Source organism: Lottia gigantea (assembly GCF_000327385.1).
Source record: "Lottia gigantea unplaced genomic scaffold LOTGIsca_45, whole genome shotgun sequence".
Lineage (NCBI taxonomy): Eukaryota > Metazoa > Mollusca > Gastropoda > Lottiidae > Lottia > Lottia gigantea.
In genome coordinates, this window is record NW_008709577.1 from 1020238 (window position 1) to 1037120 (window position 16883).

Here is a 16883-nt window from a genome sequence, read left to right on the forward strand (position 1 = left end):
TTAAAAGTTAAAAGTATCTCTGTTGAAGAATTTTTTAGGTGAGACAGACCATTCTAGGACAATATTGGGGTTGGTATCTAACTCTCGACAGTAATGACCAACTATTGAGGGTAATTCACCATTACTATCTTTCCAATCTACGTGTTGACTCTTTTCAGCAGGATAAAGATTCAATAAAAACTCTCCACCTGAAGCGAATAAAATTTTAATCTAAAACATCAATCAATCACACATTAAAACGGATCCTCTGTAAACCGGCATATTATTTTAAAGTTCCGCTCGAATCACTACATTTCTGTAATTTTTAGAAGAAAATCCTTTAAACGAGCACCCTAAACCGCAAATGAAATAAAAAAAAAAAAAGAAATAAGGTGCTTAATCTAATATTTAAGTGAAATAAACTTTAATGTATTATGTGGTTATGGTCTAGCTGTTCAGGTGATGTTGGAAAGAGGAATAGTTTACAAGTTAACGCAATTGATCTGCAGCTGCCTAGCTGCTCTACTTTAAAAATGGACATATTTCCATGCTTACAATATTACCAAATTTACAGAAGAAAAAATTAGTTCTGCTGTACTCTTTTGGACGGTTTTTGCACTTACCAGATACCATAATACTTGGGTGAAGGTGATCCAACATCAACAGTTTAACGTACATCTTCCTGAGTCGAGATGGGGATGTGTTTTTTCTCCTACCATGACTTTCCTCTATAAATACTTGAATTCTTTGATCCGCTGTTTGTTTGAAATGAACTTTCACGTATTTAATATTCCTCATTAGATACGATATTTCTGGATATGTATTCATGTATTCGGGTTTGGCATTGGTACACCTCAGTTTCATATGGAGATGAAAATCTTTATTCAAAAACTTATCCAGAAAACATGGGAAATGTTTTATTCCCGGTTCCCTCGGATCATAACTGCCGTTAGTTTTAAAGATGGGCTCCTTGGTATCAGAGTGTTCAAAGGGACTTATCCAGAATTGCTCAGCATCTTTGTGAACTCGCGGTCGCTTTACTTTTGGAAATATATCCTTCATCAAAACTTGCCTTCGTGGATGTCTCTTCTGTGATTTACTAGAAGGATCAACACAACAAAGTGCAATGATATTTTCATCCAGTACCGGTGCTCTGTTTGGATGAGAGATGATAAAAGCAGTGAGTTCTTCAAGGTCATCTTCCGAATCAATAGCATGTGCAGCCGGTCCAGTTCTTCTCATATTAGCATCATCTGCATCATCTGCCCCGTTATCGGTACGATGAGTGTCAACACCAACGCTATTCCCCATTTGATGAAATTGTTGCAACAAGGACTTTCAGTATGTACAAGACATACTTTGAGAGCATCTATAATTATGATCCTGCAGCTGATTGTTGAAAGACAGCAACGCTTTATGACGTAAATTAATTATGGAAACTGCAGAATTGAAGTGTCTCATAGAACTGGGGATACAAATAGAGGACAACTGTCTGTGTTTCAGAATCTAAAAGCTGAAAAGCTGCGTAACCTTATACCATATCTAGTGATGAGGCAAAAATGTTGAAAACATATTTTGAGACAAAAACGTTTGGATATTATGTCTTCAAATTTCTTTCAAATGGGGGTACAAACTAATTTTTTGGGAGGGGACTTACAACTTTCCCCCGTATGCCCACTGGCATTGCCACTGCTTAAGACTGTTACAAATACCGGAGATATGGTGGTGCAATTGCCCAAGCCCAATGAACTAGGGAATAAAATGCTGATCTTTGTTGACTTCAGAGAGGGTGAATCCGCCCCATTAGAATTGGTTTGTGCCACCATGAAAAAAAGGATCATTCCAATAAATAAACTTTTCTCAAGAGCAGCCTTTCATTTATTTCAATTTTACGTTGGGGTCAAATAAAAGGAGTTCATCATTGGTTTTGACAGTTAAGTAGCCTATTAATATTGACCTATATACATGTTGTTATGTAGAATTACGCTTTCAACTTTCTCCAAAATGCGGTTGTACATTTCGTTCCGTTTTACGGTTCGGATACTTAGTACATGGTTCATTTATTTATTTTTTTTTCAAACGATCATTGAAAAACTAAGGACAACTTATATATTTCGATTTTTTGCTAAATGCAACCTTATAGGAACAGATTCACCATCCGTTTGACAAATCGCACCTTATTTTGAGGAATATTTGAAGGGATAATGCGATTTTTGTGCAGACCCAAATCAACCCCCGAATATGGCCAACCGTGGCCTTTAACTTATTTCTTATATTCCCTAATGATTTAAAAGAAATAAATGCGTTCTGTAATGCCTAACAAATAACTTGACGTCGATTTCCCTTTAAAGCAACTTTAAAAAGGGGGAATAACTCGGTAGGAGGTTATACTATTTTTTGATGGCCAAATTTTAGTTCAGTCATTATAGGTGGATGAGGTAAAAGTGATTATTTTCCAAATTTGTTAGATACAAAAACAGTTATTATCAGCACAGCAGAAAAACTCTTTTTTGTGAATATCTTTTTATTTTAATAGATTGGAAATATGCAGACAGGCACTTCCGCTTTAGTGACGTCACAGAGAACCTGTCATGGCTGACGTTGTGGAAGTTGGTTAATGTTTATGTATAATATTTGTTAATAGTTTGTTCAAGTTTTCAATTTTGTTCATCATAATGTCGTGTCAGCTCTCTATTTTGTCGGGGTTTCAAGATATCAAAGCCGTTAAGTCGTACCTGTTTCCATCTCTGAGAGAAACCACACCAGAAGTTGAAATAAATGCTGGCTCAACAAATGACGACGAAGGTTTGTTGTTAATCGCTAAACTTCAAAATGATGTATACATTGAAGCAAAATATTATCCGCCTAATCAGTACCCCAGGCGCAATCATTGAAATGTGTTAAGTAATTGTGCTACAAAGACTAATCATTACCTTACAATGTACATGGCTGTGGCCTTGGTATGTAGTCACTGTCAGGGTCATTGAACAAATTGCCAAGACATGAAGTTGTGCAGGTACTCGCCTTCTTTCCATTAAGGCCTTTAAGAGCATATGAAGGATTTTTGCCAGATACTAGAATGATTCAAACTGTCCGACTCATATGAGTTAGCTTAATGCTAATGAACAAATGAATATCTATAATTTATTTAGATGATTGGAATAATGACTGGGGATGGACAGAAGATGAACAAGCTGTACAGGCTGCTGTAGGATCTTTAGAAGGAAATGATGATGTAGAAGATAATAGTAAATTGAAATGGTTACAAGATTGTTTGATTTCGTTATCACCAGCAAATGACATGATAACTATTGCTAATGAAAGCAGAATGGTGGTTCTCACTCGTATGTATTATCTTTTGATTTGAATTAGACGTTACCCGGTATGAGATAACATTATTCGTGTATGGTTTTGAAATTAAGGAGAGTGGAGCCCATTTTTGAGAAATTCATTCAGCTTGAAATCTTTCAACAGGTATGCCCTTTATTTGATAACTTATCATTGAAGATAATTTGACTTTCAGAAAAATGGGACCCTAAGAATAACGGTGAAGAGATGGAATCTAGATATTCTGTTGCTTGGCAATCAACAGCTTCTACTACAGAACTTATTACTGCCATATTATGTCTGCCACTAGCTTCACAGAAAAGGTAAGATACCAAACAGAACCCCTGTCTTTAACCTCACATAATGTTGAGTGGACACTGCTTAGGTCCTCAATCTTAGCCATTTCTGATAAAACTAATACATGTATGGAAATGGTATTGAAATTTCCTGTTTTAAAGAAATTAAATTTATTTATTTTAGAAGTACTCATGGTGCTCCAGATTGGACCTGTGTTATTGTTGGTTATTCTACTGGTTATGTTAAGATGTTTACTGAGGTTTGTAACTTGGACAATGGATATCTTAAAAACTTGCTAACTATTGCATGCATGGTGCATTGGTGCATACATAATATTAGTAGCTGTTTTTTCGAGTTGATTAATCTCAGAAAGGTTAAAGCCAGTTAATTATGTGTGTAAATACATAGATTTAATATTATGTATCTTTAAGATGCCATATGATAGAATTTTCTCTCTAGGCAAATATATTCTAAAAAAGAAAAATAGTGCTATTGCAATATAAACTCGAACTTAAAATGGCTGTTATATTTATTATCTTCCACAGAAAGGAGTATTGTTACTGTCACAGTTGTTACATACAGAACCTATTCAGAAGATAAAAGCACAAACTTATGAACCAGCTAGATATTTAGGGATGGCTGAACAGGTGTGTAGTAGCAATTTTTTATGTGGCTGTCTATTCTATTTTGTGGATTATTTGAAAGCCATCATTAAGGTTTGTTGACCAAATGGCAGACATGCAATTAAGGGCAATGTCATGTTTTCAATGCAGACTTGCATTATGCTTATTTGCACAGCTTTTCTCCATTATATTTATGTGATTTTAAATGACATTTTAACTTGAAAATCTCTGTTGATTTAGCATGAAGAATTAGTGATATTATACAGAAAAGCAGTCATATCTATAGATGGTTTTAGTTTAATGCAGTCATTAAGAGCTTGTAGGAATCAAGTAGCAAGAGGTAGACTTTTTTTCAAAGAAGATGATAATGTTCTGTAATGAAGTAACATTCTAATGTGAACTACAGAGTCACGATAATTTTTAAAAAGATATTTCTTAATTCTGTGATCAATCATTTTCTTACAAAATTCTTTAATGCCAATGGTTTGGTATTAGATTTAGGGAATATTTTTCAGAAATTCGTTATGATGTTAAAAATCTTTGAAGCCCTAACTGAAGATCTTTGGCTATTCTACCTTTAATTGTCTTGAAATTCACTATGTCACAAAATATAATACAATTTATATGTGTTGTTATGTATTATAGCTACAGCCAGTGGAGGAGAAGCCAATCTACAAGTACCACCATTAGCCTATAAAAAATGGGGTTTACAAGATCAAGATATTATTAATGATCATGTTAGTTGTGGTAGGTCCTTATAACTTATTTCTAGAAGGCATCTTTGTTGAATCAGGTTGTTGGTTTGAACTATAATTATTTTTATTTTGAAAATCGATGATTCCGACAAAAATATAACCAGCAAAGATTACTTGATTTGATTTTATAATTAGCGAAATTGGCAATGAAGCAAAGTTTGACATAATATAATGAATAATAGAAGCAAGATTTTGTAAAGAATGACAACTTATCTGTTACAGGAATCCAGTCATCTAATCCCTTTGATCAGATGAAAACAGCGTCATTATTAGGAGGTTATCAAGCTAGTGTTAAAACCAGTCCACCAGCTGCTAGTCTTTATCTTACATCAGGTGTAGGGCCTTATGTTGGTTTCTTCTATGCAATTGAGGTATGTTTTATTTCTAAAATCGTATGATGATTGAAAATTTGGTGTCACAAATTGTATTTTGTTCTCTTTGAATATTTTGTTATTTCAAATAATACAAAGTCATCATTATTACCATGTATTATAATAAATATATCTGTATAGTTTCTAGTATTCCACTATTTGTCTAACGGAAGATTATTTTTGAACCATTTTAACCATCATGATTTTACGAAGATAATCAACCATTAATACATAAATATATTTTCTTTATATAGGGAAGTGCTCCACCAATTTTATCTGAGGTAGCTATGGCAATGGCTCATAAGATAAAAAGTGCCTTAATGTCTGCTGCTAGGTAAGTAACTACATCAACCAATTAACTACATTTTGGGTAATTTTTTTTACATAATTATTGTTATAAACTCTATCTTACATGCTTAGATATTCATAGTTGTGGAAGTTTAGTTTTGTGTAGAAATGCTAGCAATTTTACCAAATACTAATTGATATTTCAGTGGATGGTTAGGCTTCGGAGGTAAAGCAAAAGATGAAGCTAAAGATAAAGCTCCAAAAATAGAACAAGCAACTCCTCTTCCTCTCAGGTAGATATGTCCTGTCAAATTGTCTCATTTGATGTAATTTTGTTATCCTCAACAAAGAATATTTATTCATCTTCTGATGTGTTATTTATATATTTCATGTGGGCGTATCACCCATGTATAGCTGTGTGTCCATCATATTTAGTATGAGTTATCGCCCTTGTTCTTGAAATTAGACAAATTTTAGTGAAATTGTTTATTATTACCCAAGGATGAACACTATTGTAAATCAGAAAAATCCAAAATTATTTTATATGAGTTATTGACTTTGTTCTGGAAAACACTTTGAATTTTTAGTTCTTAAAATATTTTATTTAGATCAAAGTATATCATCTTACCTTGCCTCCAGTTCAACTTGCCAAACTTTATGTTTTTTACTTTGTTGTGTGTTTGCTTATTGTAGTCAACTAATGTTAAGTTGTATATGATAGGTTTAGTTTACCTGATAGAAGAAGAACAGGACAGAAGATAGTATTATCACCTAATAATCATTATGCTGCTGTAACAGGAAGTTTTGGTCGTGTTATATTACTAGATGTTGAAAGAGGTGTTGCTGTTAGAATATGGAAAGGTAATTTATCATTCCTTTGAGCATTTCAGCTGCTTTGCCTTATACAAATTTGGGCATGTGTATTATTGTGACCCAAGCTTAATGTAGCATTTAAAGTTAAGGATATTGATATTTAATGATCATCTAGACATGTAATAGATTTTTCTCATAGTTCAGAAGGTAATACATATTCAAGACCTTTAGTTTCATTTTTAAAGTAATGTTAAAAGTTAAACTGGATCAATGTGTAATTCTGTGCCGCAAGTCATTAAAAATTTTGTAAATAACTTAAAATGTTTAGGTTATAGAGATGCTCAAGTTGGATGGATACAGATAAGAGAAGATGATGGCCATGGTGGGAGAAATCCAGAACATTCTAGAGTAGCACAATTCCTTATTATCTATGCACCAAGACGAGGTATTTTAGAGGTAGGTTCATACTGTTGTATATGAAGTGCTCATAACACTGTGATATAAAAACTTTGTATTAACATGCTTTTCAAATTGGGATATTATTATTATATTGTTATATCTGCCTGGAATAATAATGTTGTGAAAACATGGCCATGTCTGTGGGTAGCTGAAATTAAAATAAACAATTGTTAAATAGCATATTTTGAGGACTTGATCCCAATAAAACATGTCCTTGATGCTATTCATAATTCATATTTGACTTCACATTAATCAATCATGCTGGGTTGATGTTGATTGATATGTTATTTCACAAGGTATGGACAGCAGCTAATGGACCCCGTGTAGCAGCCTTCAATGTTAGTAAATGGTGTAAGTTAGTGTGTCCATCATATGGTGTAATGGGTTTAAATAATGTGACGTGTCAAAGTACCAAACATAAAGCATTTCAATGTGCTTTAATAGATACAGATGGTATTATCAAAATTATTGATATACCTTTTCATCTTGCTTTAAGGTATGTTCTGTATCACTGTTACAATGTTGATTTTTATCTTCTTTTCCATTATGTATCCAATCATGTGTATTAGAATTTACATTAAAAGATAGCTGCTAAAATGACATGAATGTCCCAGTTATTGACTAATTTTCACCAGCCATTATCCACTGTAAATTAGGCTTTTCTATTTGAGAACTATCGTTGCTTTTATAATATTTTTTAAAAACTGAATTTTTTGTTTGTTAGTGTAAACAATGACCCAAAAAATACGACTTTTATCTTTCAGTGATAAGAGTAGTAAAAGAGCTAGAGATTTACATTTACTAAAGAAATTGAAGTCATTATTAAAAGAAAATACAGAAGAGTCAGGTATTTCTATTATTATGATATATGTCAAATATTAGGATCTTCTTGTGTGCAAACATTGAAAAATTGCCATTTAAATATATATAAAAAAAATCTTGTTAAGTACCAAACATTGATGATAAAACCCAAAAGATATGTTGATTTATTTCCTGAAAGCTATCTTAAAATCTATAAGCATTTGATTGTTAACCATGTAATGAATTATTTTGGTTTTCATTTAAACATTACATGATTATGATGTGTAACATAAAGAGATTTGCTTTTTGTTTACTTACAGAAAGTGTTTGTGAATCTATATCAGAGATAATATTAGATATTAAAATACCAAATATTGCTAAACAGGTAAATATTCACCTTTATTATAGATTTAAACATTCGGGCTATGGAAAACTACCATTGTATGGTTGTTTGAATCCTTCAGAATATGTTTTGGTATTAAATTGTAGTAGAATTTGTCTATTATGAAGGTTGTACAGCTATACATCCTCCTATATAGTCTTCCTATATTTTTGTTGCAGCATGTCAATATGTTTTAGCTATTGAGACATGTTAGTATAAGTTGATATAGAATATCTTTATGATTGTTAACATTATAACCCTTTTATTTAAGGGTATTGAAAGAATACTAGTTACCAAGTATTTATCATGTAAATTTATGAAGTCTGTTGTAAAAGCCTGTATAAAGAAAATAAGTGCCAAAGGTAATTGCCCTTCGTTGTTGTTATATCATTATTTATTTGTATAGCCGGATAGAGTCTAAAAATCCACAATCTGATAAAAGTACAGCTTGAAAATATCATTCTGTGGGCTACTTTACTTATGTATTCAGTTGATTTTGAAAAACACTCTTTGAGAACACTCTAATATGATTTCTTGCCGTTGTACTATATATATCTTGTAAGCATTATTAAGTTAACAACATTCTGTGATGCTAACTTGTCAATTGATATTGACTTCTACATTACATTTTACAAATGAGATCCATAAATTAGATTGATAATGGCAAACAACACAACTGTAAAAAAATATAAATGTGTTTATAGCAACTTGCGTGAGGTGATTTTTTTAGATTCTGTATGGTTTTGTTAATTTTTATTGATATTTCAGCTGATATTGATCAAGATATAGATAGCCGCTTAGTTTTAAAATATTGTCAAGCACAAGATTGTTTATTACAAAGTTATGATCAAATAGATTGCTTAACATCAGATGAAAATATACAGCATGTTGATACATCACCAGAGGTAAGATCTCTTTTTATCTTGAATTACCTGGTGGATGTTATGGGTAAATATAATCCAACCATGATCTGAACTATTTTTCCAATCAATATAAAAAGCCACTTGACTATGAGTTAAAATAAGTTATGTTTTGGTGTTTTTTCAGTTTTTATGTCGACTACTAGGAGTATCTCCATCTGAATTAGAAGCTATCCAATCTAGTCTCCAAGATTCCACCAAGAAACTGGTAAAAGACACCACAGGAAAACATGTTCAGTTTGAAGAAAGTCAATCCTTTCCTGTCACCTCATATTTACGATGTTTTGAATGTCTGATACATGCTACTGATCATGAAATAAATAAATCATTTAATTTATCAGTTAATAAAAACTTGTCTTCAGATAAAAAATTAGCATTAGGTAAGAACCAAGAACCATTTAATATAGGCAGAATAATTGGAGCAAAGATATGAATTTACTTTCAAATAGTGCAAGCATGATATATATATATAAAAGAAGATATTTTAATAGATATTAAGATGATATGTTAATATAGAATAAACAATGTTTGTTTTTAAACCCAACTGTATGATTATACTTGTAGGTAATTTTATGTTTGCTGGTTGTATTTGTGATAATATTTCTGCTAGTGATTTAAGTATTATATTACAAGATAGTAACTTACCACCAAAACATATCATGGTAAGTAACTACCATTTCATTTATTACTACAATTCCTGACTGGTGATTTTACATTTAACCAAATTTCCATCACAATGAAGAGTATGCTTCGATCAAAATCTAATATACTATCTAATTGAAAATAAATCATATCTTTCAATCAAAATTATCCATATGTTTTTGAAATGTCAAAATTAATCACAGTTAACTACCCAATCAGCTATAACTTAAAGTAATATTTACATAGTCAAATATCTTATACTTAAGTTATGCTTTAATTGTAGAATTTATTATTAATGTATTGGTTATCAAGTAATGATAGATGTTTGTCTTCAATACCTAATCTACACCATATAGTTAAATCTATATCAGCTATGACAGGTACTTGAAACCAATATTTTTTTATCTTACTGTGAGTTTGCTGACTCCCTAATCAACATCAAAATTGGCCAATTAGAAACATGTCACTTTTTTAACTCATTTTTTTTCATTTTTGTGCATGGATTTAGAAGGGCTGAGAAAAGAACATGTTTTTCATTCCCATATAGGACATCAATCCATACATAGCTTGAATATTTAGAAAAGAGTGAACAAGTTATCACCACTCCATGTCTTATATACTTCTACATTATATTTCTCATTAGAGAATTCTAATATGACTTAAATTATTTGTAGATAAAAGTGAAGAATTAGTAGATAATACGGCTATATCAACATGGTGGCAATCAATACGAGACCAATGTAGTCAGTCAGAAAATATCCTATCAGCTTATCTAGCAGCTTTAACATGTCGAGGTGTAGCTGTTGAATTACTGGGCAATCAGACTAAAGCTAAGGTTGGTCTTCATAATGGTGTATAAAAATAATACTGTATATTTATTTGCTAAGAACAATGTAGTCAGTTGCTGTGTTGATGAAATTTGCAGTTTGAAATGATGTAGAAATTGCTTCATACTTATCATGATCAGCAATAAGATTTGACAGTGTTATTTTCTAGATTAGGGTCATAACTTACTCAATTTGAGTGAAGGATTATGTTTCCTAAAAACGCCTTATTTACAATTATCTGATCGGCTTCTTTTGTGAGTTCTATTCCTGTTTTGCATGGCAAAAATCTTAATCTTTTTTCAAGTTATAAAATTTTTGATTATTTTTACAGGACCCTGATGCTGATACAGCCAGTGTAAATTCTGATAAGAATGATTCTTCTGGTGATTGGGAAACGGTTACAGTTGATATAGAACATTGGAATGTCTTAGTTAAACAGTTAGATGATGTCCTAGCTATTAATCATTTATTACAATTACAATTATCAACCAATCATAAACAAGATAACAAAACATACCTAGAACCAATCACTGTCTCTGTTACTAAATTATTAGAGGGTGGTAGAGGTAAGAAAAATTATTGTATTTATAGATGGCTTATAATAAACCTTAGATCAACTTAAGGTCAACTTAAAGGGACATGTTCGCCATCTGTTTGACCAATCGTACTAATATTTGGATAAATTAGTCAGTAATAAAGTTCACAGCTCAATTTGGAATGATATCACTTTTAGAATTATATTTTATTAATAAAAAAACAGAAGAAGGTGAACAAAATTCTAACGATGTTTATTTCTAGCAGCTATATATGAAGATAGTTCATGAAATTCTTCTGTTTGTTTTATGGAGCTACAACTTATTTTTAGGAGCTATATCTGTAGAAATTTAATGAAATTCTGTTTATTATAGGAGCTATATCTGTAGAAATTTGATGAAATTCTGTTTATTTTAGGAGCTATATCTGTAGAAATTTAATGAAATTCTGTTTATTTTAGGAGCTATATCTGTAGAAATTTAATGAAATTCTGTTTATTTTTAGGAGCTATATCTGTAGAAATTTAATGAAATTCTGTTTATTTTAGGAGCTATATCTGTAGAAATTTAATGAAATTCGGTTTATTTTAGTAGCTATATCTGTAGAAATTTAATGAAATTCTGTTTATTTTAGGAGCTATATCTGTAGAAATTTAATGAAATTCTGTTTATTTTAGGAGCTATATCTGTAGAAATTTAATGAAATTCTGTTTATTCTAGGAGCTATATCTGTAGAAATTTAATGAAATTCTGTTTATTTTAGGAGCTATATCTGTAGAAATTTAATGAAATTCTGTTTATTTTAGGAGCTATATCTGTAGAAATTTAATGAAATTCTGTTTATTTTAGGAGCTATATCTGAAGAAATTTAATGAAATTCTGTTTATTTTTAGGAGCTATATCTGTAGAAATTTAATGAAATTCTGTTTATTCTAGGAGCTATATCTCTGTAGAAATTTAATGAAATTCTTTTTATTGTAGGAGCTATATCTGTAGAAATTTAATGAAATTCTGTTTATTTTAGGAGCTATATCTGTAGAAATTTAATGAAATTCTGTTTATTTTAGGAGCTATATCTGAGATAGTAGCAAGATATGTTATGAGATTAGAGTTAAAACCTCAATCACTCTTTAGTAAATCATCATTTATGGAACAACCAGAAGATAATGATGTTTTAGAGACGTGTATAGATGACCCTGAAGATGAACCTAAAACACCATTAGAAATTATACAAGGTATTTACTAGCTTATTGCCAGATTTAAAAGAATCAAGCAAGGATGCAAAACATTTAAATGGAATATAGAAAATGTAAATCATATCTTTGAACCTTGTTACTTAGAAAGTCCTATATGATTATCAAAGCTAAAACTTTGTCTTAGAAACTACATTTTTTCTTCTGCAACAAAACAGTCAACTTTGCTCTTCTTTAATTGCTTAATGAAACCGAATTCATATGGTTGTTATTCACAGATCAGTTACAACTGTTACGATTAAGATTTCCACACAGTTTAGAGAATGATATATTGTTATCTAATTGTTGTTGGGAGTATGCTGCTTATTGGAATAGAGAACCTGAGGTTAGTAACCTACATAAACTTTACATTATATCCACTATACTACCTGTATTAATCTTAAACATATAACTCTCTATTCTCCATTCAAATCAAAATGTGTAGCGTACAATCAGTTGCTTACTGACAATGATGAATTTTTGGGGTAGCAAAATCAGTTTTACTCTAGGTTTTGCTGTCTCACAATAAAAGCTATCAAGAAATGGGTATAAGTATATAACTTCTGCTAACAATCAAATATAAAATAGATTTTTCCATCATTTTAAAGTAATTGTTTGTATCATTATGTATAAAAAGCCAAGTAATAAAAAAGGCTATGTGATTTTCAGCATGTAAATAAACTAGAGTTATCAGTAGAATACTTGAAATTGGTACAGAATGCACTACTTAGACAAGGTATGTTTTCATTTCATAATTATGTTATTTGTTATGAAATGGTCTGATTTAAGCATTATTAATGGAAGCTAAGACATGATTTTAAAACATTCAAACATCTAATGACCTGTCATTATTCTATTCCAGTGCATTTAAATGATTCAATTTCTTCTTTTTTCGTATATATTGTTTGATAATATATTATTTTATTTTCACTTGTCCCAGTTATAAATATACCTTTAGCAGGAAATATATGTCCTTGATCATATCTGTTGTGTAATATCTGACCTATATTTCAGGTGTTTGTAGTATGTTATGGCATATGTTTATTTTAAAACGTTTCTCAGCTGCAGCACACCTGATGGATAAGGTAGTTATACATGTATATTAATTTTTGTAAAAAAATTTAATTTTCTTTTTTGGATGATATGATTGTTCAAACTTAAACTGATGAACAAACGCATAATCTTTCATAGGCTTGTATCTCCTAATGATCTTCTCAGAAGTTTTTTATTTTATTTTACAGGTTGGAAAACCTCCTAAAGATAGACTCTGTAGAAAGGTAATTTTCTATTGATCTAAATTTATTTAGTATTCAGTACAACATTCCTCTGTTCATACCAGATATTAGATATTAAGCCATCTATTCCAGACCTAAATAATATAGTGACCATTTTAGATAAGATTTTAAATGGTTGCTGGCTGATACTGGCAAAGATATTCTTACAATATGTAGCAGACTTGATGTTTATAATAACAGTTGATAGTTGTTATTGATTAAATATTGTATATATTACAGGAAGTTGGTATGGGAGAAAATGATATATTATTATTTATAAGCTGTACTGCTGATATTATACAAATCACTATGGAGGTATTTCATATTATTCTATCATGTTATTTGTTAAGACATTTGATGATAAAGATAATTACAGATAACAATTGCCCTATTCTGCCAATCAAATACAAAGATGTCAGTGTATATGATGTATAACTTCAATATTCTATATGCTAGAATATAGAGGACTTCAGTGTAATACAATATAACATTACAAGCTGGAAGCTCTAGGTTACATAATGATATCTGCTTGATTAAGTTTATTTTTGTATCCCATTCTATAGGCTAATGCAGAATGTTTAATAGAATTTACAAATATACCAGCCAGACGACGCTCTATTCCTGTAAGATTTGTCATGTCAAGTGTTGTTTGAGAAGCATGAAAGACTATAGTCCACAACTCGCTGTTTCTAACTGATTCATATTTTTGACAGATGTAGCCTTGGAGAGAATTAAGAAAGACTTTATGAGATTTTCCAAATCCGAATCAAAAGGTTTTGGGTTTCTGCCTACCACACATTTGTACAAGATGTCCATCAGAAAACAAGGCAGTATGGGAAAAATATCCTGAAATAAGCTTGCTTTTTTCTGACTACTCCAGGCAACATCTGTCAAATGTTACAAGTAGCTATCATAGGTTATAATAGCCAGTGAGTTATGAACTAGAATTTCTGAGAACACGAATCTTCCAATCTCCCTGTTAATTGTTGATTGTTTGAAATTAATGTTTGATTTTCTATGTTGAAACATTTTTCAAAACTGTTGAATTGAGCATGTAAATTGTGTATTTGGATTAACATGAGTTTGTTCTTCTGTTGTTTGTAATTAACAGTTATTTTGGATACCATTTCTTATGTAAGAAATATGAATCATATTTTTATAGAATAACCAGAGTGTTGGAAATTAACATTGTAGAATTATGATAGTAGCAGTCACTGGAATGTTTTCATGAATTTTATTGAAAAAAGCAGTTTGAAAATGGAATTGTTCATTAAATGCATAATGTTTAATCATTTCTGAAAATTGAACTTGTTTCAGAATATTATAGGTACATGTATGTACTATTTTCAGGCTAATTGTGAAGCAAATGAAGTGCCAGTGTTTAATCTAGAGATATTATGGCAGTTAGCTAGAGGACCATCATCTCTATCAGAACTAGCTGTTGATCAGAAATCTACTAATTATGGTTTATTAAAACATCATTTACATTTAGCACGTATAATGCAGGCTGTATTAGTTTTTAATATGAAATCTATTAAAGTGTTATCTTTGTTTGATTCTAAGGTAGGTATCTAGTATTATATTGAAATCTGTTTTTGTAGAATTTCTTTTCTGTATTTTGTGTAATATATTAACCTATTGAAATTAGAATGGCAAGATGTAAAACTTTACTTGTATTGATATTGAATTCTATCATTTTGTACGAACTGAAGAAATAGCTTAGGGCTTTATGTCATTACATCTTTTTAAATTTTTAAAATGGAAATATTGTTTTAGGGTAAAAATGCATTTTTTAAAGATTTACATACTCATCCCTTGTTACCTAACCAAAATGTTGATTCTACATTATCACAGAATAGAATGGAGGTAAATAAATATGTTTTCAATACTCAATTACCAATTGGCTTAGTTATAGTCTAATAATATAAGTTGGCACGAAACAATACGTAAAAACAACTTTTTGTCAATATGAGTTGTTTAACTATACTAGAAAGTGAATATTACCATTATTTTACAACCAACTTTAAATCTCAAGTTTTATATCAAGAACATGTATTTTTCCATTGTACAATTATAGAATGTATTCTTTTTGTAGTTTTTTTGTCGAGTGATATCACAAGCTGTAAAGACATTAGAATTAACTGGCAATGTACCATCTTCTCCTACCAAGAGACAGAAAACAGCTGCTATCAGATGGCCTAATATGGTCATAGAAATAGGCAAAGACTTTGGTCTGGATATTGATCAATTAAAACAACATCATGTTGTTGAATTATATTCTGGTGGCCATGATAAACTAGCAGAAGAGGTAAGTTTACCACACTATTTTTAACAGAAGCCTATAACCTCATAAGCAATTCTTTACTTAAAATACCAAAAGGAGAAAGGCAAATAGAGTTGTTCGCAGTATCCAGTGCCCTTTATTATGTGTATATCATGGCCTGTTTATACATCAATTTTTACCCTTGGTATATATATCAGCAGTCTCCTAGTTGAGACCAACCCCATCAGGTTTTATAAGAATATAAAAGGGAGATTAACTTAACTATCCACTGCATCAATTGTGTTGTTAATAGACTTCAATATCAAACAGAATATAGGTTTTTTTTCAGTGCATACTATTGAATAAGATATGGCTATTACTTCCTAAAATGCATTATACTTTATGAATGTTTATTATCATACAGATTCTACCATGTGTAAACAACCATGAGAGAATAGGATATGAGTTACTTACACTAGCTGGACAGAGAATGGCTTATCATTTATTTCAAGTTAATCCACCAGATGCTGTAAAATTATTATCAGATTTATCAACATCTCTATCAACTTGGTTGAAATCCATGGTAATTATATATTTTATAATTTAGGATTTTAGGCAACATGAGTGAAGAATTCTGTGCAAAGACTACATGAAAGTTAAAAGCATTGCTTTAACAATGTTGTAACAAATCAAATTTCACTTGTTAGTGATGAAAAAAGCTGACTGTCTCATGCAATAAATAGATTTCATATGTATTAGATGGTTACTAATTGATTTAAAAAAAACTCATGTCATATTTAATCTGTAGGATTCAACTGAGATTAGAAAAGCAGATGTACCATTATCTGATACAGCTACATTAATAGGTCATGTGACTGGAAATCTCCCTGAAGGTAGTACAGAATATGATAGAGCTATATCATTAGTAGAACTAATACATGCTTTACAGTAATCTTCCATTACATTATACTTATTTTATTATTATTCATGACTTACTACCAATGAAACCACAATGTTAAATGACAAACAACTTAAACAAAGAGCATGTTCATTTTAACTGGTAATATCAAAATTGGCTGTAATTTTAGACCTAAAAG

The 16883-nt window shown here is 30.7% G+C and overlaps 2 protein-coding genes across 2 annotated transcripts; one reads left to right on the plus strand and one right to left on the minus strand.

The window, feature by feature from the left end:
• Nucleotides 1-1290, minus strand: LOTGIDRAFT_164437 (hypothetical protein; the record flags this gene model as incomplete). The annotated part of the gene is made up of 2 exons (XM_009060956.1): nucleotides 1-188; nucleotides 603-1290. The coding sequence occupies 2 exons, from the start codon at nucleotides 1288-1290 to the stop codon at nucleotides 1-3; spliced, it is 876 nt and encodes a 291-aa protein (XP_009059204.1).
• A 1364-nt stretch (nucleotides 1291-2654) lies between these two features.
• On the plus strand, nucleotides 2655-16738 carry LOTGIDRAFT_218187 (hypothetical protein; the record flags this gene model as incomplete). Its single annotated transcript, XM_009060957.1, has 33 exons — nucleotides 2655-2784; nucleotides 3132-3323; nucleotides 3503-3629; nucleotides 3787-3862; nucleotides 4149-4250; nucleotides 4467-4566; nucleotides 4872-4973; nucleotides 5204-5352; nucleotides 5607-5686; nucleotides 5847-5933; nucleotides 6362-6501; nucleotides 6782-6909; nucleotides 7209-7408; nucleotides 7677-7759; nucleotides 8034-8098; nucleotides 8367-8448; nucleotides 8864-9000; nucleotides 9143-9395; nucleotides 9580-9677; nucleotides 9941-10037; nucleotides 10332-10492; nucleotides 10816-11050; nucleotides 12085-12252; nucleotides 12489-12595; nucleotides 12919-12985; nucleotides 13264-13334; nucleotides 13491-13526; nucleotides 13764-13838; nucleotides 14874-15086; nucleotides 15300-15389; nucleotides 15619-15831; nucleotides 16211-16369; nucleotides 16595-16738. The coding sequence occupies 33 exons, from the start codon at nucleotides 2655-2657 to the stop codon at nucleotides 16736-16738; spliced, it is 4167 nt and encodes a 1388-aa protein (XP_009059205.1).
• Nucleotides 16739-16883: the final 145 nt, after the last annotated feature.